General features: G+C 56.4%; 1 protein-coding gene across 2 annotated transcripts; it reads right to left on the bottom strand.

Moving 5' to 3' along the window:
* Positions 1-38: 38 nt before the first annotated feature.
* Positions 39-21,879, bottom strand: RORC (RAR related orphan receptor C). 2 transcript variants are annotated; one of them, XM_077916219.1, is made up of 11 exons: positions 21,770-21,879; positions 19,704-19,733; positions 8,830-8,915; positions 8,371-8,512; positions 6,702-7,214; positions 6,375-6,496; positions 5,331-5,463; positions 5,080-5,187; positions 4,806-4,916; positions 3,422-3,531; positions 39-1,532 (listed from the first exon to the last, which is right to left on the bottom strand). In XM_077916219.1, the coding sequence occupies exons 1-11, from the start codon at positions 21,807-21,809 to the stop codon at positions 1,371-1,373; spliced, it is 1,557 nt and encodes a 518-aa protein (XP_077772345.1). In that variant the 5' UTR covers positions 21,810-21,879; the 3' UTR covers positions 39-1,370. The 2 variants fall into 2 exon arrangements, with proteins under 2 accessions (XP_077772345.1, XP_077772346.1); XM_077916220.1 differs by lacking the exon at positions 5,080-5,187.
* Positions 21,880-23,302: the final 1,423 nt, after the last annotated feature.

Here is a 23,302-nt window from a genome sequence, read left to right as displayed (position 1 = left end):
TTTAAGAACCCCACTCCTGCCCCTGCCACACACACCTCTGGCCTTTGAAATCATTTTATAAAGAATAGCCCAAGTTGGGGTTTATGTTTAGCCAGCTAAAGCCCTCCCCTGAGAGGAACACAACACCCCCACATCACTTGCTGTTTATCCCTCAGAGGAGGGCTCACAGCGATTTGTAAAGCCAAGAGAAGTTCAGGGGCACAATCCCAGCCAGAAAAACAGGTGTGTGTCCTGTTCCCTGGTCTCCTCCCTGCGGGAGTTGGGATGAAATTGTGTCTGGCTTCTTTCTCCATGATGACAGGAGGACTCTTCCAAGGGTCTGTCTGGGGCATCTGGCTGACCAGTGCGCAGCCGTCTCTTCTTTTGGGGTTCCTTGTGCTAGAAGACAGCTGGGGCTGGGATTGAGTTTGGGCATCCCCCAGTCTAAGGTTGGTGTACCATGAAAATGTTCTGGGGTCCCTCAGGACGGGACTTTTTCCCTGAGGCCACAAGTGCCTCTGAGCTGTGACCTCAAAGAAGACAAAAATTGTGTCAGATTAAATGAGTCTACAGAGACGCATAATTGCAGTTTGAGTTTGTGAGTGTTTGTGTTTCACCTGCATGTGGATGTGTGTCTCCCATCAGATTTGTGCTGACCCCTAAAGTCTATTTCTAAAGTGCACATAAGAGACTTGAGTTCTAATTCTATCTATGATGCTCTTGGCCTCCATTGTACTCTATCCCTATACCCAAATTCCATAAAAAAAAAAAAAAAATTATCCCAGCCCCATCCCCCCATCCCATCCTTATCCTCCACATATCTAGTTTTTTTTTTAGACCCCGGGAAAAGGGCAGGGCGCCCAACCACTTCCTTGCTGAGCTGAGAGGAAGGGGGAAGGCAGAAAATCTAAAGATCTGGATTCATGTTATATACAGGTCCTTCTGGGCTCCAGCTGCCGGTCTCTGAGCTTGACACATATCCCCAGCCAAAGCCCACAGGGAAATGCAATGAGGTATTTTAAAGTCCTATTCTTAGCTTCTGAGCCCAGAGTCGACTGGATTCTCCTGGTGTCCTGAGGACACCATGGTCCTCCTAGAGGTCCTTATGTGCCACCCCAGGCCTCTCAGAAGCTGGGGGTGAAGGGTCATGGGAGAGCAGATGCAACAACGCTGAGGCTGGAGATGGTGTTCCTTCATCACCACCCTCTGGCTCTTGGCCCACTGCCAGGCACGCCTGTGGGCAGAAAGCCAGTCTCAGCAATTGCTCATCCCTAGAGAATAGGCGGAGACCACCCTCCCGGGGCACAGGTAAGAAAAATATGAAGGTGGGAGGAGATCCAGGGAAGAGGGCCAGTAGGCTCAAGGGGAGGGAAAGGAGTCCGTTCTTCAGGTCACTCGGACAGCCCTTCAGGTGACTCGATTTCAGTGCTGAAGAGTTCCTTGTAGAGTGGAGGGAAAGTGGCTTGGACCACGATGGGGTGGAGATGTTGGAAAGTGTGCAGCTTTTCCACATGCTGGCTGCACAGGCTCCGAAGCTTCCCCTTGGGCGGCAGCTGGAGACGGGTTAACAGGGGAGGAGGGTCAGTACTCCAGCCTTCTCCCCAGAGCACCGATGTCCTCTCCTTCCTGGGTAGGGAAATCCTCCTGCTTTCCCCTCTGCACTTGGCTCTGGAGGAGTGGCTGGATTAGATCCCATGGCGGGTGGGGGCTGGGGGAATGTGTTCAGGAAACTGGAAGCAAGCGAGGGCTGCTGCGGGAGGGGTGCATGTTTTCTGAGTGGACCCCTGCTACTCCTAAAATGAACCCTGGTAAATACTATCACAGTTTCTGCCCTTATGATACGGAGACCCTGCGGCCGTTGTGTTCTATCACATGCCTCTTGGCCTTCGTGCTCTGGAAGCCCTTCTCATCTGGAATGCCTTTCCATTTCTTCTTTGCCTGACTAATTCTTCCTCAGTTTCAAGTGTCCCTCCTCTGGGAATATTTCCCTAGCTACCTCTCCCTGGATTAGGGTCCTTCCCTCTGTGTAATAGCACCTAGAGTTGCCGCTCAGCAGGACGGAGACTTGGGCTGTGTGGCTGCTGCAGGACGGAGGAGGGACGACCAGGGACCTCTCTAACAGGCCACGTGAGAACTGGTAGCTGGCAAAGGAGAGGGGTGACGGTGGAGGGTTTGTATTCTGAAGGTGGAGCCAACCAGATCTGCTTTCCAGATGTTTCCCCAGGCTCCAGTCTGCCCTTCCAACCTGTCCAACTGGACTTGAAGTTCTTCAGGACATAGGGTGTGTATAAGTCCTTTCTCTATCCTCGGCACCTAGCACTCACTGTGCCCCGCACATAGCAAGAGCCCATTGCTTGAACGATTATATAAATGGTTCCTTGACACTGGTTCCAAATTAAATTGCCTAAATAATAGGTCTGATGACATCATTTCTCTAGCCTTCAGAGCTCTTCATTGCCTGGAAGTAAAGCCTTCACTCTTTAAGATGGCACTGAATGTCCTCTCTGATTTGCTACCTGACCTAATTTCAAGCTGGTCTTCTACTCCTTCCCTGCCCTCATCAATCAATGCCAGCTCCCAATCTTATGCTTTAGTCACAATGTACCACAAGCTATTCCACATATATGTGTTATTTTGCCTCCTTATTTTTGCTGATTGTTCCCGTAGTCTGGAATGCCTGCCCCACCCCCATGAATGTCCGTTAAAATCCGACATGTTCATGGCCTACCTTAAATGCTGCCTTCCCTAGGATTGCGTGTATGACCCTCTCCTTTTACCCTGAATTATTTTTAATCCCTTGTTCTGTGCCGCCATTAACATTTCCCCAATATCTCTTATCAAAGTAACCTACCAGGAGTGCAGGGATTCCGTGGGAGAGCACTGGCATTGAATCTTGCATCTATTACTTACCAATCAGGCAAACTTGGACAAGTCACTTAAATTTTTTCATCACTAAAGAGAGATTTTAATACCTGTCCTATTGATCGAGTTACCCTGAGGATGACAGCATGTCTGTGGTAGCACCTTGTTAATGGTATGACTATCGTATCTAATACCGTATACCACCCTGTATTAGAGTTATTGGGACATGGGCCTCTTCTTCGTACCACACTAAAGACCCTGGGTGGGGGCAAGGACCACCTCCCTGTATCTTTCTGTTCCATGGTGCCTTGTACAAAGAGATGCTGAGTGAGCACTGGCTCTATTAAAGCCAGATTATTTCCGGGTGGGGCTTCCTCCCAATTCCAGATTCTCCTAACTTTCAATCTGGAAGTTCCACATGGAAGTGACGGCCCGGCCCATCCCCTTACTCCCCATTCTGCCACGAGCCCTCTAAAACGATGTGGGGCTCAAGTACTTCCTCCTCTGTGCCCTCAGAGCCCCAGTGTCCCAGCTGGGGTGAAGGGCCTGACCTCTTCCCCCTCAGGGACTGCCATCCTACCTTTGCCAGGATGCTTTGGCGGTGAGTCCTGTAGAGATGGTGATGAAAAGCCTGCTCCAGGTTGTGCTGTAGCTGTTCTACTTTCCTCTTCTCTTGGAGCCCCGGACGGTCTGGAGGAAGGCGTGGGACCATCACAAGAACAAGAAAGAACATGGACATTAACTTCTCCTGGAAGGGGGAAGGCTGTATCATGTTGGGCATCTGTGCTGGATTGCGGCCTTCTAGGCTGATTGCGTGTGCGTCCTGGTTTGAGCATGAAAACTCTGGGGCCTGGGGCTTGGCTAGCTGTCTATAAGGAAAACTGGGGAGAGACTGACTCCAAGTGGCCTTCTCCCTGGTACCCTGATACCTCACATAGTCCATTCAATGCTAGAATTCCATTGTGGGGGAAAAATGAGAGGGATTCCATCCCCTAGCCAAGGATGAGCCCAGAGAGCAGAAGGCCTTGGTGAAGTCTCCTAGGCCAGCACCCGGGCCTCTGCAGCAGTCTGTGGCTAACTTCAAAAGACAAACCACCTTTGGCCCTGACTCCATAAAATAGCCAGAAGTCATCTTTTACGTCTTTATTTCTAGTTTAGGTCTCTGCTCGTTGGCAGAGCCAGACAACAGATTATCTCGATCTGTAAATTCAGGTTAGTAGCACTTCTCCAGGGTCTCTGAATATATAGCCTTCCCTGGCTCTGCCCAGCCCACTCCATTCCAGCGGAGTGCGGATCCAGAGTCCTGCCATTATGGTGCACAGTCTCAAAATCAGCTCACACAGAGCCGCGATTCTCGAGCCTGGTGGCACATGACAATCACCTGGAGAAGCTGTTAAAAATCCTGGTGCTCTGGCTGTACCCCAGATCAATGACCTCAGAGTCTCTGGGAGTGGAGTCTGGGGAAGAATCACTTTTTATTTTTTTAAAAGATTTTATTTATTCATTCATAGAGACACACAGAGAGAGAGGCAGAGACACAGGCAGAGGGAGAAGCAGGCTCCATGCAGGGAGCCCTACATGGGACTCGATCCCGGGTCTCCAGAATCACGTCCTGGGCTGAAGGTGGCGCTAAACCGCTGAGCCACCGGGGCTGCCCGAGAATCACTTTTTAAAACTCCCCAGGTGATTCCAGTGTGTGGCCACATTGGACTCGCTGACATGAGCTCATGAGCAAAACTAACTTGTCTCTGGGAGGTGGCCCACTTCCTCTCATCCTCACGGCTCCCCGCCTCCCCTCTCTCCAACTCCACCTTGGAGGGTGTTTCCCCCTCTCAGGCTCCTCTGAATCTTCTTTCTGCTCTTTAAAGCGATTTCCCAGATTTAACCACACTTGAAGGTCCAGACCCATTTCCATGGCTCCCCTGCCGCCTGACTGTCCCTTAGGCAAGCCCAACGACACTCACTGGCGTTGATGAGGACCAGGGCCGTGTAGAGAGCAATCTCATCCTCAGAAAAGCGCAAGGAACTCAGGGAGCGGGAGAAGTCAAAGATGGAGCTGATGAGCTCGCTGCAGCCTGAGGGAGAGAAAACTAAAGGATGAGCAAGGTGGGTGAGGCCACTCGCCCTCTAGGTGTCCGGAGTACAGGGGGGATCTGCCCTGAAAAGAGGGTGCCTGGTCTTGAAGCTTTAGATGGGCTTGCCATCCAGCTCCCGCCTCTCGTTCCCTCTGCCCCTCACCCAAGGCTCGGAACAGCTCCATGCCACCGTATTTGCCTTCGAAAAAGACTGTGTGGTTGTCAGCATTGTAAGCCCGGCACATCCGGACCAGAACCACTTCCATTGCTCCTGGGGAGAGAGGGGGACATGCAGGCCGGTGTCATGAAGCCAGGAAGCTCTGCCCCTCCATATCCTGCTTTAAGCCACCTCCATCCGCTCAGCACCCCCCATGCTCTGCCCCCCCTTCAGGCCAGCCCACTCTCCCTGGGCACCTGCTTTGAGAAGCACAATCTGGTCATTCTGGCAGAGCTCCATAAAGCCTGAGAGCCTCTTCGCGAACTCCACCACGTACTGAATGGCCTCGGTGAGGCGGTGGGCACAGCGTTCCCACATCTCCCACATGGACTGCAAAGGAGGAGGGTCCTGCGGTTGCCCCATTTATGACCCTGCCACCCTCCCAAGGCCCCTGGGAGCCCAGGCTGAGGTTCAGAACTCTCACACTCTCCTCTCTGGCTATTTAGCCTGTCCTAGCACAGATGTACACGTGGGTCGCACTCACCGAGCACCCACCAGCCGTGGGCACTCAGCCGTCATGGTGAAATAAAAAAACATCTGAGATGCAGCTTTGCCTCAAAGAGCTTGCATTCTGTTGAAGTGAGAAGGACATACTGACCCCTCTCCCCGAAAAGACCTACCTAAAGGTCTTAATAACGTAGAGTGACAAAAATTCCGTGCCAAGTGGGTGTTTTTTAGAACAGGTGGTCTTGTCAAGAGTATGATGAAAAAGAGCATAAACCTTGGAGCCCTGTGGATCTGAACGTGCCTGTGGCTGCACTACTTTGTGACCTAGAGTAAGTCTGTTAACTTCTCTGAGCTCCGCTTCCCAGTCTGTTAAAAACAGAAATAAATGCCAACCTCACAGGTTGCCATTGGAAGGGTAGAGGATGATCTCTGTGATGCATTTAGCACAGTGCCCGGCAGAGAAGGGGTGCTTGACAAACGGTAATCAGCGTTCTGACTACTGCTGTCGTTGAGAGGGTACAGGGAAGGGGAGTATACCAAGGGCTGCACACACCAAGGTCTGGGTGCTGGAGGAGGTAGGATGAAGGCCAGACAAAACGTTAATAGGCAGGGGCCAAGGACAACCCCTCACCCATCTGCTAGGGTGTAGACACACACACACACACACGCACACACACACACACACACACCCTATATTTAAAAGTGGGGACACACTCGTGTCTATCTGTGATGGACATGCAGATAGCCACCTCTGCACTCCCCTGCGCCCTTCCCACATGGTCTCCTGGCCTCACCTTCCTCTGGTAGCTGGCCACCTCCTCCCGGGAGAAGATGTTAGGGCGCTGCCGTAGCAGGTCCTCCAGCCGCAACTGACACGTCTCTCGGTAGGACTTACAAACATTCTGTACCAGGTGCTCTGGGGCCAGAGGAGGAAGGGCATGGGCTCCATCTCAGCCAGCTGCTACCCTATGCATGCTGAGGGCCTTCCTCAGCCTGGCCTCCCCTCGCTCTGCCTCCCCTCCTTGGCCCCTCAGCACCCTTAGCCTCATGTTTAGTGTACACAGGATGCTGACTGGGGCCCCCCTCATCATCCCTACCCTCCCTGTTGCCCAGCTGCTCACCAGTCTCCATCAGGGAGGCATAGGATGCCTCCAAGGCGCTGTGGGAACTGGGGCTACAGTAGGTGTCTGGGCCCCGTCCTGGCTCCTCCAGCCCAGGAGGCCTGGCATCTTCAAAGTGAAGTGCGCATCTTTCCAGGCTCAGCTGGCTGCCTGTGCCGTAGAAGCCGCCGCTGGCCTCAGCCTTACCCCGCTGGGGGCTGTATTCCAGGTGGTACGAGGCTCTGTCGGGCCCAGCCTTGGCCAGGCTGCTGGGGTAGGAGGAGCCGGAGCCTGGGGCTCTCAGGAGGCCAGGGGGGCAGGCCGCGGCCTCGGGTAGGTCAGGTGATGAGCCCAGGGGCAGCTGCCCATCTGGGAGCCCTATGGGGCAGGCGAGGGGGTCAGCTCCCTGGCCCCCCGCTGGTGGGGTCTTGGCCACCTGTCCTCGCTGCTGCTGTTGCTGCCGCTGCAGCTGTTTCTGTACCTCGGCGTGCAGGCTGTCCCTCTGCTTCTTGGACATGCGGCCGAACTTGACAGCTGAAAGAGGTGGGGATCAGGAGTTTTCAAGGCAGGAGCGCAGGGGACAGGGCAGCATCGACAGGCATTTTGATCATTACAGAATTCATTTGCTGTTCCCTGAATAGCTGGTTCCGAGCAGAGCTTCTCCAGTGTGGCATAATAACTTCCCTCAGGGACCCCCACTTTTGCTCGACACCCCTCCCACCTCCTGCAGGTGTTTGCCGCAGGGTTGGTCCAGTCCAGGCATTTCGGTCTCCCAAGCAAACTCTCCCAGCTGGAAACCAGCTTCTGCCAGGAGCAGAATTCAAGCAGTAAGTCTGGACTGAGGACTGTGGCCTCCTGATTTTGGGGCTGGGGGGTGGTCGAGTCAGTGGGGGGGGGCTCGAGCTGTATTGGGGTCACCTCGCCCATCTAGTAGGGTCGGAGGAAGAGGAGAGCTGAGAACACAGGTCTCCCTGTGGTCAGGCCTGCAGGCTCCCTGGTGACCTAGATACTCACCACAGCCCAACCCAGGCTCCGCGGCTTGTTTCTGAACATCCTCTTCTGCTCTTTCTTTCCTGCCTTTTCACTCCCCCCACCCCTCCCAGGTGTGGGGGTACAGCCCCTCGCCCCGCCTGCCCCTTTGCACCCCTGCGTGTTTCCTTTCACTTTGTTATTTTGGGCGCTGAAAAGTGCTGACAGCCTCTTTCTGGCTCCTCATCACCTCATGCCTCCCCCAGCCCCGCCCTGGGCTCCCTCTGTGGTCGTGATGGGGGGCTTCGTGGAGGCAGAGGGCGAGGACCCAGGAGAGAGGCACTAGGAACAGCAGCCGCCCTCCCTACCCTCATGCCTTCCAGGCGGTTCTCGGGCTGATTCTGGCTCCGTTCCTAGCCACTGTGTCATGTTGTAGCACGGGGATAGGAGACCAGGAAGATGGAGCTGGTATTGGAGCCATGGAGCAGGAGGCAGGATGTGGCCGCTGGATGGTGTGTGGGCCACAGGCAAAGGGGGTGAGGAGAATCCATCCCAGAAAGAAGAAGATGAGGAGTCTGGGAAGTTGGGGAAAGGAGGGCGGGGGACCACAAAGACCTCTGGTGCTTGGTCAGCCCGTGCCCCACAGAAGGACGTGTCTACAGGGTGATGTCTGCCCTGGAGACTCCGGAGAGACCCCCCGGGGCTGCCTGCGTGGCCTCACCATCTCGGGACATGCCCAGTGCCAGGCATTTCTGCAGGCGGCAGTGTTGACATCGGTTTCGGCTGGTGCGGTCGATGGGGCAGTTCTGCTGGCGGGTGCAGGAGTAGACCACGTTACACTGCTGGCTCCGGCGGAAGAAACCCTGGGGGAGGCAGGCAGAGACCTGGGCTGCAGTCCTGGCCAGGCCCAGTTCCGTCCCCAGGGCTCCCTGCCCAGGCTCTGGCCCTAGCTTCCCCAGGTCCGACAACCAGTTTTCTCTCCTCCCCTCTCTTAGCACGATTACATTTTGCCAGGCAATCATGTCCCCAGGTTAAGACAGGCCCTCCTGTGTAGGGCACTCTTAAGCTGCTCCCTAGCCGCCTCAGGAGACTGTCCCTGGAGTCAGAGCAGAGGCCACAGGGCCCCCTCTCCTCATGCTGGAAGATACCCGGTTGTGCGTGCACGTATGCACAGGCTCACCTTGCATCCCTCACAGGTGATCACCCCGTAGTGGATCCCAGATGACTTGTCTCCACAGATTTTGCAAGGAATCACTTCGATTTGCGCTGGAAGAGAGAAAGAACAGGAGTCATCCCAGGAACCTTACCTGCCTCAGCCCCCATGTCCTGGGCTGTAGACACAGGGACACGGTGGGACTTGGTGCTTCCCCCCCACCCCCACTCAGGTTTGTTCTTCCCCTCTTGCAAAATGGAAGAAGTGAAGTGCCGAAAGCTGCTCAGCCAGGGGTCCAAGGAGGCTGTTTTTGGGTTTCACAGGGTAGCCAGGAGCTGTGTCAGCTCTGCAGGGGCAGATGAGGCGGCTGCAGAGAGACCACCTGCTCAGCCCTTTAAGTTGAAAACCTCCAGTTGCCTCCCTTCTGCCTGAGGAGCCAGGAGTTCTCGCTGCTTTACAACACCTGCTTCCCGCCCAAGGGGCTTCCTCTAGGCCACCCTCCCCCACCAGGCTCTGCTCCTGAGGGCAGTGGGTGAGGCATGGGGGTGGGGGGATGTGGTGCACCAAGGCAGGAGGCACCTGGGGACTGCCTAGAGATGCCAGCCATCCTCAGCCGGCCTGTGAAGCCTCAGGCACCCGCTGGGCAGGGATCGGGTCCACAGGGCGGGGCCCAGAGAGGGCAGGAGAAGTAAGGTGGAGCCCAGGAGAGCCCTCAACAAGCCATGTCTGTCAGATTGTCAGATGCTGGCGATCCAGGGAGAGACTGAACCAGGGTGCCCAGGCCCCTGGCCCTGGCGCAGCGCGTGGTCAGCTCTGTGTGCATCGACACATGACAGTGCGTATGTTCATGTGTGTACAAGGCCCTCTGGGTCCGGTCGTATGCACAAGTCATGAATGTTACCTTTGGCTGAGATTAGAGACCATCTCATTCAATTTTTTTCCTTTCCAAGTGAAGGAATAGACAGATGAGGTAAGGTTGTTGGTCCAGATTCATGCAGCTACTTTGCCCCAGAGAGGGGTTTACACCCTAGCTCCCTTGCTTTCCATCATGCTGTTCAGTGTACACAGCTTTGGGGGTACATACATCAGTGGGCATGTTAAGGCATGCATACACATGGAAGGCCATGTGACTGTGAGTCAGTGGGCACATTTGCCTGAGCCAGCAGGCACGCCCGGCTGTTCGTGTGTTCGTGTTTGCTCATTGGCCAGTAGGATGCCTGCTGCCCACTGAGCTCACTGTGGCCTCCCAGGGCTCCAGATTCTCCTCTACTTTCCCTGTCCCTGTCAATGCCGATGGCTCTCTACTGAGGTTCAGGGACCAGCATTTGGCCTCTTCCCAGCTCAACTTTGAAGGGGAGTGGGGATTCCCACTGTGTTGGAGGTCTTCACCCATCCCAAGGTGGGTAGGGGGTCTCTTCTCTGCCATTGGGGCCCTGTGGTCTCTCCTTTGAGCGGGGAGGCTCGGGTGGAGTGGGCCAGAAAGGTGGTCTAGGAATATAGCCCTGACTAGGTCTGACGTGCCCCCATCCATGTCCCACCCTGAGGGCCTATAGGGCAGGCCTATGTTCCCATAAGTGCATGGCCCATGCCTGGCCCAGGCCTGGACTGTGGTCATCTGGAGGGCCTTCTGATGAGAGGTGGGGAGAGGGACTGTGGCTTGCCCACCACCCTCTGAAATTTCATTTCTCTCCTCTTGAAACTGTTGTCCCCTCAAGCTGGCTTCTAGCTGAGCCAGTGTAAGCAGCTGCCTCCTTATGGGGGACAGGGTCCATGGGTATCTGAATCTCTTCCATGAGGAGTCCATTCTCTCCCCTGTCCCAACCCTCACTTGCCTGCCCAGCACCCACCCAGGAGGCTGTGATCATTGGGGACAGATGGCAAGTGAGCCTTTCAGATCCTTTCCAGTAAATGAGCAGATTGGAATGCATGGAAGGGAAGAAAGAACAAGAGGGGATTGGTAGCTGGAAACGAGGCAGAAAATTTGGAGGCGCCTGCATGTCAAGTCATTTAGATTCCCTAGGCCTAGGATCCTTTGTCAGTGACATGAGAATAAAAAATAACATTGTTTGTCCATGGGATGTTTGTAGGTAGGACGGTAGGCGTGACAATATTACCTGTGGAAAGCACTGTGTTTAAGAGGCAAACTCTATGTGCACCTGTTACCATAGAGCAGAGCTGAAGGTAAAGACACACAGTGGGTACCCGAGGCCCAAAAGAAGCACTTGTGCCCTGTACAGTCTGTGCTTGTCTCCACACCTTCCCCTCCGACAGCTCGAACCTCTCTCCACAGGAACCCTCAGCCCAGAGAGGGGAGAAACCAACGTGGGTCACCCAAAAAAGTAAGCAGAGGGGAGATTAGGCCAAGCCACAGTGGGAACTCGGACTCCAGCCCAGCAGTCAACCACAGGCCTCCCTGCCTCTTCCCTTCTCCCAGAGCCACATCCGTGTGCGTGTGTGTGTGTGTGCGCGCGCCAACCACACAGGTGACCCAGACACATGTCTCCCTGACCCACTGCTGGTCCCAGCCTGAGGAACCTCACAATGCTGTAACCGAGACCTTGCTCTTCTCATGGGATGATGTGGCCAGCCTTGGACCCCCCTCACAAATACCTGCGCTTGTTGGGGGGCGGGGGCGCTGACGTTTGGACCCCAGCCACCAGTCCAGCCACCTTTCACTGTTTCCTAACCATGGTCCCAAGACAGAGGTACACAGTGAGACAGAAACGCAGAGTCAGACGTCCTGAGGTAGGAGTGCCAGACACTGTAGCCTCCGAGCTAAAGAGACCAAGAGGTTTGGCAGACAACAGAGACTTAGACCCCAAGATGGAGAGACAGGTGCAAAAACACAGGAAAACCCACAGTGATGTCCCAGCGCCAACGCCCTGCCCCTGGCCCTGTCTGCAGCATCAGGCCCTCAGCTCCCACTGCTACCTCCTTCCCCTGCCACCTGTACCCCTTTCAATGCCATCTGCCTGAAACCTCAAAGAGAAAGTACCGGTGCGCATGAGTGTGACTGTGGAGGCGGGGAGGGGAGAGAACGGGAAGGGCTGGCAGAGGTGGCAGTGGGGTGAGCAGGAGCTGAAAAACACCTCGGATCCCTCACCTTCAACCTACCCCTAAGCTCCTGCCTGAAGCTGCAGGTGATGGGAACCCAGATTGGGGAGGGGGAGCTGAGTAATCACAGGATTACTCAAACTGTTGCCCTGGAGCCTGGCCTGCCAGGAACTTACCATCTAAGGGCCTGACAGTGCCAGGAACTCAACCAAGCAAAGGTCAGGCCCTTCTAGGCCAGCCCCTGCGGCCCCCGCTGCTTCAGGAAGGGCTTTGTACCTAGCTGCTGCTCTCTCCAGGCCCATCAAAGGAAATCCTCCCAGGAGACAGGAGTGCCTTTGTGCTTTGAAAGCTCCCAAGGCATCTAATGACTGCGCGGCTCTAGCACTTTGCGTTTCAAACAAGATCAGCCAAGGGGCTTGTGAACATTTTGTGAGCTGGTCCCTCCTCAGGTCTGAGGGCCCGGATCCTGCATTTGGACGAGCTCCAGTTGATGCCCAGGCTTGCTGGTCCTCAGCCTACATTTTTGAGGAGCAAGAGTTTAGTCCCTTGTGACATTTTTGTGCCAGGCGCTGCTCCTCGGGGGTGGGGTTGGCCATCCTTTCCTCAGCCCATTCTTGTGTCTTCTCCTCAGCCTGTGAGACCTCTAAAGCTTCATTCTGATACGGTACTGGGAAAAGAAAACGAACCTCTTCTGGATCCTTCAGCGACTTGAAGTATCCCCAGGGAGCTTGTTATGTGCATCTCCTCCGTGTGGAAATACGGGAGAGGCAGAGAGGAGGTGGTCTGCCTTCCCCTCCCTCCAATCCCTCTAACCTCGCCCTTCCCACAGCTGTGAGATTCATTGATAGCGCTCTCTGAATGCATCCAGAGCCTGGCCCTGTGCCCCCTTAGGAAGCCAGCCCTGGGCCCCATCCAGGTGCCCTATACCTCAGAGAGGAAGTGGTAGGAGCAAAGGAGGGGCTCTAGCCCAGGGGGGTCTCTCCTCTGCAACCCCAGAAACTTCCCTAGCCCTGCTGGAGAGTGGATGGAGTCAGAGGAGCCAGAGGGTCCTTATCTCCTCCTGGTGCTTTGTCAGCCTCCAGCTGAGCCTGCCTTCTCTTGTTCTCTCTCCTTTTCTCCCATGGTCAGTGAATAAGGGGGGATAGTAATAACAGACGTAAGCCTTGGCTGAATTCTTACTCTGTGCCAGGCTTTGGATACATGTTTCATGAATGATTACGACAACCCTGAGAAGTAGGTATTACTTGTATTGTGCCCATTTTACAGATGAGAAAGTAGTCCAGGAGGGAGCAAGGCGCTCGACTAAGGTTACACAGTCCAAAGCGGCATATCTGGCATTTGAACCCAGGTCTCTGTAACTCGAGAGCCCAGTTCTCTCAACTGTATAGTAAGCTATACACCCTGTAAGGATGAGATGCCCAAGTGCATCAAGGAAATGGGATGGGGCCAAGGTTACTGGCTGCAAGGGGAAAGTGTGAAGTGTGGAGGTGGGGTGGGAACAGAATTCAGAGAAGACACCCCCCCACCACCACCACCACCATGGAACTAAAGCCAGGACTCATATCCAGTGTAAAGACCCACAGACACATGGTTCTATCTGTCCCGGGTCTTCTTCTGTGGTGCCCACCTCCTCCTGCCTCTACTCAGGTCTTGGGGCAGGCTTCCAAGGCCAAGGTGGAACAGCCCTCCTCACCCAACTGAGCTCCTTTGGGAGTGTGGACTGGCTTTCACACATCTTAGTAGGCCTCTGCAGAAATGAATGGGTGAATGGGAAAGAGGGATGCATCTCTTTTCTTAGCTCGGCTCCCCCCACCCCCACCTGCACAGAGACCACAACTCTGGCCAGGGGTCCCCTGTGTACCCCAGCCTGTCAACAGCCTCCCTCCTTTCTCAGCTCTCCTTCCCGCAGCTTCTGCAAAGCTGGAAACCACGCGGTGGGTGGCAGCCCAGGGGAGCAGGAGGGGGAGGGCAGGGGGTGGAGTGCCAGGAGAGGAGCAGTTCTCTACCTGGTGAACACTCCTCCCAAGTCAGGGCAAGGATGTTTTGCTGATACACCCAGATCCTAGGGCTGAGAAAGTATTGACGCTAAGACTCAGGTGGGCGAGGGAGAGTCTGGGGTTCTGAAAAGCCACCAAAGACAGCCAGCCACCTGAAACCCCTCCTGGTGCCCCCGCCACCCCCGCAGTCTGGGACGGGAGAAAGGAGGGGAAACAAAAGAATTGAGTGAAAACAACCGGTGAATGGTGGGGAGGGGATGAATCACCAGGAGGAAGCTCTGAGGAGTGGGAGCCCCAAGTCACAGTCAGCGGCTTCCCTGCCTCCAGGGTTGGGTCTCCTTTTCCAGAAGGGTCTGCCATCCTGGGAGATACAGAACCCAGGGACACTGGCTCTGGGTCTGAGGCCCTGCCCTGTAACTGTCCCTCCCCTCAAATAGACATGCCCATCTGTTCTGAGCCCAGAGTCCCAGGACAGCACTGCAGGCGCAGGAGTAGAGATTAGATCTCAGAAAGGACTAGCCAGGGAGGATAAGAGGAGACCCCAGGGCTGCCTTCCTTACAGGGCTCTCAGCGTGGGAAAGTCCCTGTTCCCTGTTTGAGTCAGGGGCAGAGGCAGGGGAGGGGAGGGAGCCGCTGGGAGGGTGGAACCCAACGCCCAGGCTTCCCTGTGCTGGGACAGGCTGGGATGCTCCAGCTTCTAGTACCTTAGGCTGGGAGGTGGAGGGGGGGTGGTTCCTGTTAGGAATGAGAGGAGGGGAAAAGGCATAGGTTTCAGGGTGGTGCGAGGAAGGAGGGGGTCCTTTGTAAAGGCTTCAGGTGGCCCTGGGCTCTCAGGATGAGAGCTGTGGCACCCGGGGGGCCCGGACTGCTTCCTGGCCCACCACTTCTCATTATCATGAGCAGCCTTGGAAAGACCAGGGCACAGCAAAGACAGGCATGGGACCTCACACCTGCCCGCCTCCCCCTCTTCCCCCTACCTCACCATCCATACCCAGAGCTGGAGCCTCACACCTCTTGGCTCCACACTGGCCGTGTCCTTAGAGAGAGATGACTAGGGCCGCCGTCTCTCTGGCTGGCTGGGAGTCTGTTTGGCTAATGGACATTTCCTCTTTACTTAGCAGCAGGTCACCATGGCAGGGAGCTGTGCCATCCTTTCAGAACCCCCATTAACTCCCACTCTCTGACTTCCTAGCCTCGATCAGTACTCAGTACGCGGCACCCCCCTCCCCTCTACTGCCTAGCCCCCTCCCTCCAAAACCTCTGTGTCTCTATGCCTCTCTATCTTCGGTGCTCCAGCTCTGTCTCGGGCTTCATCATGTTTGGGTGGTATTTCCTGGTATTTCTCCATTTATAGCCCATCAGGACATCATTCTTTCCCCAAGTATTTCATAAATCTGTCCTTTGGGTTTGACCTCTACACCTCTTTATTTCCTGGTCTGTTTCTGCTCCTTGTGTGTCTGCCCCTTGGTCTCTGGGGTGTCACAGTCCCCAGCCCCTGGTGTACGGGCTCTCCCTGGCTATGGTCAGAGGGCGTGGAGGTGGCTAGGACTCACTAGGTATGTGTTGGGGGGGAGGGAGCCAGGTAAGCTGGGACTGTGAGATACTGAGAGATGTCTAAGCGAGAAGGACCAGGGGCGTCTACCCCCACATAGAAGGGCCCTCTCTCCTACTACCAGCCTGGATGGAGCTGTTGGAGGGATATCATACAGAGCTGCCTAGTGGCTTCCTCATTCAGGAGGGGCTCCTGCTCTCCTGCCAACCTCCGAAGCATGCTCAATCCTTGCTTGCCAGGGTGGATTTGCTGACTGGGGAGCATTTCTGGGGAGATTGGTCTTTTAACATTTGAAGCTGGAAGGAAACGGAAGCTCCAAAAGGCCTCTCTTCCTGTGGAAGTCTTTGGCTCTTCTCTTTACCCCTCCTGACCCACCGCAGCCCATATACCTGCTCTGGGATCTCTGTCCCAAGCTCGCTCTTTTCTATGGCCTCTTCTCCAACTGTCCTGGGAGGGTTGAAACACCTTCACTAGCTTTGGGAAGCTCACCTCGGGGACCAGAGCTCTCACCTTGGTCTTGGGTCCTCAGAACTGGGAGCCTCTCCAAAGCTGGTTTTGTTTTTAAGTTCAGCTCTCTTGTTCGCTGATGAGGAGACCAGGGCCCAGTGACTTGCCTAAGGCTACGTGGCCAGTCAGTAGCAGAGTTGGCACCAGAACCTGGTCTCTAGACTCTCGGCCTATGGGTCTTTCCAGGACCCAATATGGCCTCCCTCCTGTGGTTTGTGGGAAGACCCCAGGTTGAGGCTGGGGCTGCCTCAGGCCTCAGGCCACAGGGACGTGGGCTTCCTATTCCTCATTTGCTCTCTGCTCCGAGAGCTTCTCTAGCTTTCCTTACATGCACACAAGGATCGTCTGATTTACCCAGCCTTGCTCTGCTAGGAGGCATGGGGGCCCCAGACATCTACCCACTAGCTGTTGGCCCACAGCTCCACGCCAGGAAGGGGCTGAAGCCAAAGGCTTTCTGCTCCCGTCTCCCCTGCCATATCCATCTCATTGAGTGGGTGACTGAACCTGGGGACACACACAGACACACAGACACACTGGGACTTCTAACCCTCTCCACCTGACAATCTGGCTTTCCCCTCCCTGTCCTGTAGCTTCGGGGTACAGTGACCCCTCTGGCTCCTCTCTCACCCACTTTGGGACAGGCTGGAGGCACTGCGGGTGGGTGGGACGCTGCAGGGGGAGTCGGGACGGTGCCTGTCAGTTACCAGCCTCCCTCTGCTGCGGCTGTGTGACCTGGGGTGAAGCGCTGGTCGCATTGGGGCTCAGTCTTGTTAGGCGAAAGGCAGAGCACCTCGGCTACTCCTGCAGCTCCTCTCCAGCACTCCTGACAGAGGCATCTTCCACAGCCCCCATCTCCCCCTGCTCTGAGAAAACTGCCTAGGGAGCAAGCCTCCAGCGACTGCACCCATCCCAACAGACCTTGGCCTGGACCGGGACACACCCTGCCAGGAGGAAAGAGCACTCAGCTTTGCTCACACTGTTCAGTTCCAGAGGCCCAGGCCTGACACTGGCGTCCCATCCAGGTTTCCCGGTTCCCAGGTGGCCCATTCACTTACTTCTCATGACTGGGCCTCAGGCTTCACAGCCCCAGCTCTCTGTCCTCAGCCGGGGGTGGTCCGGGGCGGGGGCACAGATGGCAGCTGGGTTGGGGGTGAGGCCCTTTCTGTGGAGCTCCAGCCCGCAGCTCTGCACCCAGCTCTCTCCAGTTCTTCTGGGCTGGGGTGGGGGGGGTTTAAGCCACACCACACAGGTGGCCGAGTGACAACCCCCCCACTGCATCCCCACCCCCTCTGGGGTGCAGCAAGTAGGATGACAGGCTCCCCACGTGGCCAATCTGGGCCTGGGGCAGGGTGTGAGGGGCGGGGCAGCCATTGCAGGGGGGCGTTGGAAACTTCCAAAACCACATGCGACAGCCACGCGTGGTAAGAGCTGTTTCCACCCGCCAGAGGTAGTTCTGGCTGGGGAACCAGAGTGGAGCTCACAGGAGCCTGGCCATGTTCCCACTCCCCCTCCCACCGAGGACCTGAACCTGACCCTCTGCCAGGTGACTGACTGCAGGGACAGGGATGTTTCTGGAGGTAAGTCACAGGATGTCTGCCCTGGGGGCAGTGGCTGTGCCACCTGAGACCCTGTGGACTGCCAACAGCTGCCCAGTGGGGTGTAGTCTGGGAGGCTGCCCACCGTGCTTCTGCCCTCCCTACAGACGTGGTGTATGCCTCAGGCCAGGGAACAAATGATAATAGCAGCAGGAATAATCATCAGACAAATACCCGCTGACTGCAAGAAGGGTTAGTCCGTCAGACATTTCCTCAAGAGCAAAACTACTGAAATCAGAATGCAGATGATGATGATAATGACAATGATGATGATGGTGGTGGTGGTGGTGATAATAATAATGTTTACTTTGTGCCAGAAACACTTCTTATGGTTTTATGTGGATTATCTAATACTCACAAAATACTTTATGGGGTAGGTACCATTATTCCCATTTCAAAGATGAAGAGAGGTTAAATTACTTGCCCAAGGTCACACATAGCTGTGTGTGGTGGGTTTAGGATTTGAATTCAGGCAGTCTGGCCCCAAATCCCACCTAAGGAAGGGGAGGGTTTCTCTGGTTCACATCTGCTCTTGACGGTGTCTTAGCTTGGGAGGTCTTCTGGCATGTGAGTCTACAGTTTCTTGGCCTGGGGGTCCTTCTGAGGGGCTGTCTCAGCCTCTTATCTGCTCCATGGGCTCCCCCAGTCTCCCTCAGAAGAGGGTTCCCTCTTCGGGGCCCTCCAGTAGCTAGGCCCTCTCTTGGTCTGGGGGTCCCTCCTGAGTTGCTCCCTTCTTGGGGTTGTCTCAATTTGGAACCTCTTTTTCTGAGCCTCCCAGCCTGGGGGAGTTAGTCCCTTCCAGATTCTCTGCACCAAACTTCCTAAGAGGTCTCTGATCTTGCCAGGCCTTGAGCAGCTCCTTGGTCTGCTACAGGCCTTTCCCACTGGCCTGCCTCTGGCGCGCAGGACCTGGCAGTGGACTGGGGAGGGGCTGTCACCCCGGTTCCTCACAGAACATCCTGGGATGAGGTGGGGCATGGTTGCATGGGACCGGTGGGCTGGGAAGGGGGAAAGGGGTGTAGCCTTGGCCATGGTTTCCCCCTTCTCCCCCCCACCCACATATGGTCCCTGGCTCCCATCCCCCAGCTCACGAGCACAAGCACGTCACTCCTTGACCTGCTTTCCTCACAGGGCCCTGCTCAGCATTTCCGTGGGGCCCTGTGGCTAGGGGCAGGCGAGGCACTGATCAGGATTATGCTGAGCAAAGCAACCTTCCAGCCAGGAGGATGAAGCATCCTGGATGGCCCCCCAGCTCCTGTCTGCCCGGCCTAGGGACCAGGGGATGCTGTTGCCTCCGAGATTTCTCCGCTTAGAACAGGGAGGCTCTAAGCAATCTTGGAAGCCAGAGCAGGGTCAGCGAGCTCTCAGAAGGAACTGGGAGGTAACCCAAGGGAAGGCCATGGAGAAATGCAGGTGGTCTCTCTTGCCCCAGAGTGGTCCTCACTGATTCAGGGACATATGCTTCTGGAGGCCTTCCCCCAGAGCACCCTCAGGCCGCTAAGGGCATGCATGGCCCTGATGTGATAGAAGCTTTGGGACTGAGGTGGAGTGGCTGCATTTTCTGGGAGAGTAGCTTCTCCCACAAACCAGGGGGGGTGGGTAGATCTGATGTGCTGAGAGGTCCACAGAGAGGATGCATATTTGCCAGTATCTGTTGGGAAGTCCTTCCTGAGCTCTAGCCTCCTTCCCACATGCTGTAGCCTCAGTCTTTCAGGGCTTGGAGTGTTCCTGTGTGTCATGTTTCCTACAGAGGTGAAAGCTTTCCTGCTCTCCAGCTCTGCACAGCTTGGCTTGTTCACACTTCAGGATGTGTTAACCACCAAGACGAACACCAAACGTGGCTCAGCTGCCACAAAGCCTAGTGGTGCAGGCTCTCTGAGTCCCTGAGGCTGCCCCTGTCTCCCTCCTCCCTGCTGCCAGCTCCTGTGCCTCCGTCCAGCACCCTCCTCTCTTTCTCCCGCCCATCCCTTTCCTAATTCTCCTCTCCTGGTGTCTGTGGTGCTCCCTCTCTGCAGGCAGGCTTCCTCCTCCTCTCCCATAGCCCTGATCTTGAGGTTTCTTCATCCCTTCTCCTCTGGGCTCCCCATCTTCCTTGCTTCCCTCAGTGCCACCTCTGCACATGCCCCCTGGAGCCCCCTGACTTCTAAGCTGTCTCTCCACACCCAGCACCAGGTGCTGCCCCAATCTTCTACTCACAGGTGTGGGTCTTCTTGGCAGCCAGCAGCTCTGGAAAGAGAAGAGAGCGGTTGGGGCCAAAAATTGAAGATGGTGGGCCCTGGGAGACACCCTCCACCCTGTCATAGGCCCTATCCTACCCTACTCCTTCCTCCAGAACCTGGTGTCTGAGCAGAAGGCGAGACCATCTGCCACAGCAGCCCTGTCTTCATTCTCTGCCCTGCGGGTCCTCAGAAGCACTAGGCTTCGCACTACCTCCGGCAGTCCCCAAGCTCGTCCTTCCCCGAATGCCCTTTCCTGACACCCTGCTCAGGGTAAAGCCAACTTGCCCTTGTCCCTCGAGCTTCCGACTGCAGAAGCTGCATGTCCACCGCCCCCCTCTCTCGGCCTCGTGCTGACACTCAGCACCGGGTGTTTGCTTTCCCGACACTAGAGCCATGTTGTCCCGTAACTGCTGTCATTGTGTCATGATTCACAACGTGAGGCTCTCCCGCTAGCTGGGAAGCCGCCTGCCCTATTGATTGTGTGACCCCCAGAGCCATCCATAGCGGCTGGCCCGTTAGAGATGCACCACAAATATTCTGCGCCAGTTACATCCTTGTGGGACTTAAGTCTCTTGTTTGCTTATTAGTGCCCCAAAGCACCTGGGACTGCCAGAGGTGTGCAGGCTGAGAGTAAGGGGGTGAGGCTGCCTGGAGGCAGAGGAGGGAGAGCTGTGAGCATAGACCCCACTCTGCTTCCCGCTGCTCCCCTGGCTCACCAGCCTGCCGGGAGGGAACCCCTTCCTGCGGCCCAGGTAGAGAGTGGGCAGTAGAGGGCCCCGGGGGGTTGATGTGGGGTGGGCAGGGATGCACATACGTCCGAGGGGCACTTGCTGAGGGAAAAGCCTCAGCTAAGATGCCACGGCAGTGGCGGTGGCAGGCGGGTAAGGTGGGTGGTCATTCATTTATAGCATTTATTGAACACCTACCAAGGGAGCCCCTGGGAAGAGGCTTCCCCTGCTAGACCTTGGTCCGTTTCCTACAACCACGCAACAGCACCTCATAGAGCACGAGGCCAGCCTTTTGTCCCAGCAAAGCCTGCAGGCCTGCCTTGTGCCCCCTGTAGTCTCCCTAACCTCTGAATCTGCGATGATCCCTGCCGATCCCTGCCTGGAGAAGGAGTGGCTCCATCCGCCCCTCCCACTCCCCCTGATCCTGACCAGCCCCACCCAGCTTCCTCCCTGACGTGGCACCCTCTCTCTGGCCTCCAGCCTTGCCCCTCAGAGCAGTCCTGGGGTAGGGTGCTCCCTGGGCAGCTGCCTGCCGGGCAGTGGATGTCCTCCTCCACCAGGTGGCCGAGCTGCCGGCACTCACTCTCCTTGGTGCTCATGGCAGACCAAGCATGTGGCTGTGGATCCTGCTCCTGTGAGGGTCTCTGTTAGACCACGGGAGGCCCGAGGACTGCCTGGCCCCTTGCCCCTCACTGTCCCCAGGCTGGTGCCCCGCATTCTCTGCAGAAATGAAACCCCATGCTCCTGGGCCAGTGGGCATGGGCAGCTGACAGGGTGTGGTTCCTTCCTCCCCCAACCCTCTTGCTTGTCACCCCTCAAGACAGGCCAGGTTCCTCCCCCAGTGAAGGAGCAGAAGGTGGAGAGGCCGGCCTTCCAGCCCCTGCTGCCCTCGGCCCACTGACCCAAGGAGGGTCACCACCTCCTCTCAGGGGGCACTCACGCTGCGGAGGGCCTGCCCCACTCTGACCTTCCTCGCTCTGCTCTTCACACACCCCCTACCGCCCCACACCTGTCTCTTCCCTCTCCACTGCTCCCTGTCTTTCCCCTCCACATGTTTCCTGCTTCTCCCCCACACTTCCCACCATCTCCTCCTCTGCTGCTGCCTGAGCCCCTCCTCCTGCTTCTCCTTGTTTCCATCAAGACTGGCCTATATCCCCTGCCAACCCATCTCTCTCCTCCTTCTTTGTCTCGTTGTCATCGTCCTCTTCCTCCTTCTCCTCCTTGCTTTTTTGACCAGACTCTTTCAATCTCTCTCTCTCCTCTGAACCTCCAGGCAAGTTCTTGCCACCTGCCTGCAGAGCCCTGGGCCTCTTACCCTGCGAGGCTCGGTGCTGTCTCTGTGGGGCCCTGTCCATGGGGCAGCTCCCTGGGTGCCGTCCTTGCTGCCCTGGCTGCCCAGGAGGGCAGGGAGCAGGGCCCAGGGGAGGGAGGAGGGAGCAGGGAGGGAGCACCTGGCCCGTCAGCAGGCAGGGGAAAGGAGTGGCTGGCAGAGTGGCCTGGCAGCGGGAAGGGACAAGGGGAGAGACTGGAGGAACAGTTTAGAGCCTCGAGGAGACACAGCAGAAGTGAAGGCAAGGGGAGGAGCATTTACCTACTGTGTGCTGGGCCCTTTGCCAGGCACTTTATGTAAAGCTGTGGTTTTCTTCAGTCCTCCCAACATCCACCATTATTCCAGATTTCCCCATAAGCTACATGATGCTCAAAGTTGTTACTGACTCGCCTAAGGACTTACCCCAGGACAGTAAGTGGCTGCACTGTGATTTGAAGCCAGGCATTTGTGACTTCGGAATGGTGTGTTTTCTACCTGACCAAGAAAGGCGACAAGAGCAGGGGAGATGGGGAGGGGATGGCTTCTCCGGGGGGGCAGCAGTATGTGTGTGGGGCATGTGCTGCTTCTCCGGGATGAGGTCAGACTCATCCCACAGTCCCTCAGCTTCTTGAGGCCTCTGCCTGCTTGGCCCTTGCACCTCGCTGCCCTTCCCTACAATTCCCTGGCTTCCTGATGCCTCCACATTTTCTTGGTCTGTTGGGGGCACATTGCAGGCTGGAGGAGCATGGGGGTGCGGAGGAGGGGAGAGGCCTGGAGAGCTGCTGCTCTGTACCATGAGAGGAAGTAGAGCCCCTGGACTGGGTGGGCCTGCACTGAGGAAGGGCTCTGCCAAAGGCTTTAGGACAGAATGGGGCTGGTGTGGGTCCTGGAGGCCACTTCTCTCCTGCACAGCGTTGGTCCAGAGTTTGATTAGCTGGGCCTGGCTCTCCTAGTTACCCAACAGGCTGGCTGGCCAGGGGCCAAGATGCAGTGGGGCGGCTCCCTGGCACTACCTCCTGCTCTCGCTCCCAGCTGGTAAACAGCAGAGCAGGAGCCAGCCACACCACAGCACGTGGCACCTGGCGTGGAGAGGGCAGGCAGCTGTCCCGGCCCTCTCCTGCCCTCCCCCTCACCATCCTCCACTCCTGCCCCACCCTGGAGCTTCACAGGCTGCTACCATAAGCACCTCCGCTCCAGGGTGGTTCCCCACGTCTCCCAATGGCTGCAGCTTGAGGGACGAAGATTAGAAGTAGAGAAGGACTTCCCAACTCATGGGATGGTAGGCCAGGAGATAGGGAGTGAGGAAGAGTGGCGTGGACGCTTTTGGGGACCTCCTTGTGCCAAGAGTCTGACAGTGTATATCTGTGCCTCTCATTATCCCCATGCATCTCGGTACACTTCTCAGCACAGAACAGGATGCTGGTCTGTTCTGGGGCTCTACCCCTTGGGCAGGCCATGCTCTCTGAAGCATTGCCCCACCTAGTACCCTCTGGCAGACAAGGAGGGCCAGCCAGAGGCAGAGGGACAGGGGCGCCAGGG

Source organism: Canis aureus, chromosome 12, assembly GCF_053574225.1.
Source record: "Canis aureus isolate CA01 chromosome 12, VMU_Caureus_v.1.0, whole genome shotgun sequence".
NCBI lineage: Eukaryota > Metazoa > Chordata > Mammalia > Carnivora > Canidae > Canis > Canis aureus.
The sequence above is the reverse complement of the archived record's forward strand: the minus strand, read 5'-3'. Positions and strand labels throughout refer to the sequence as shown.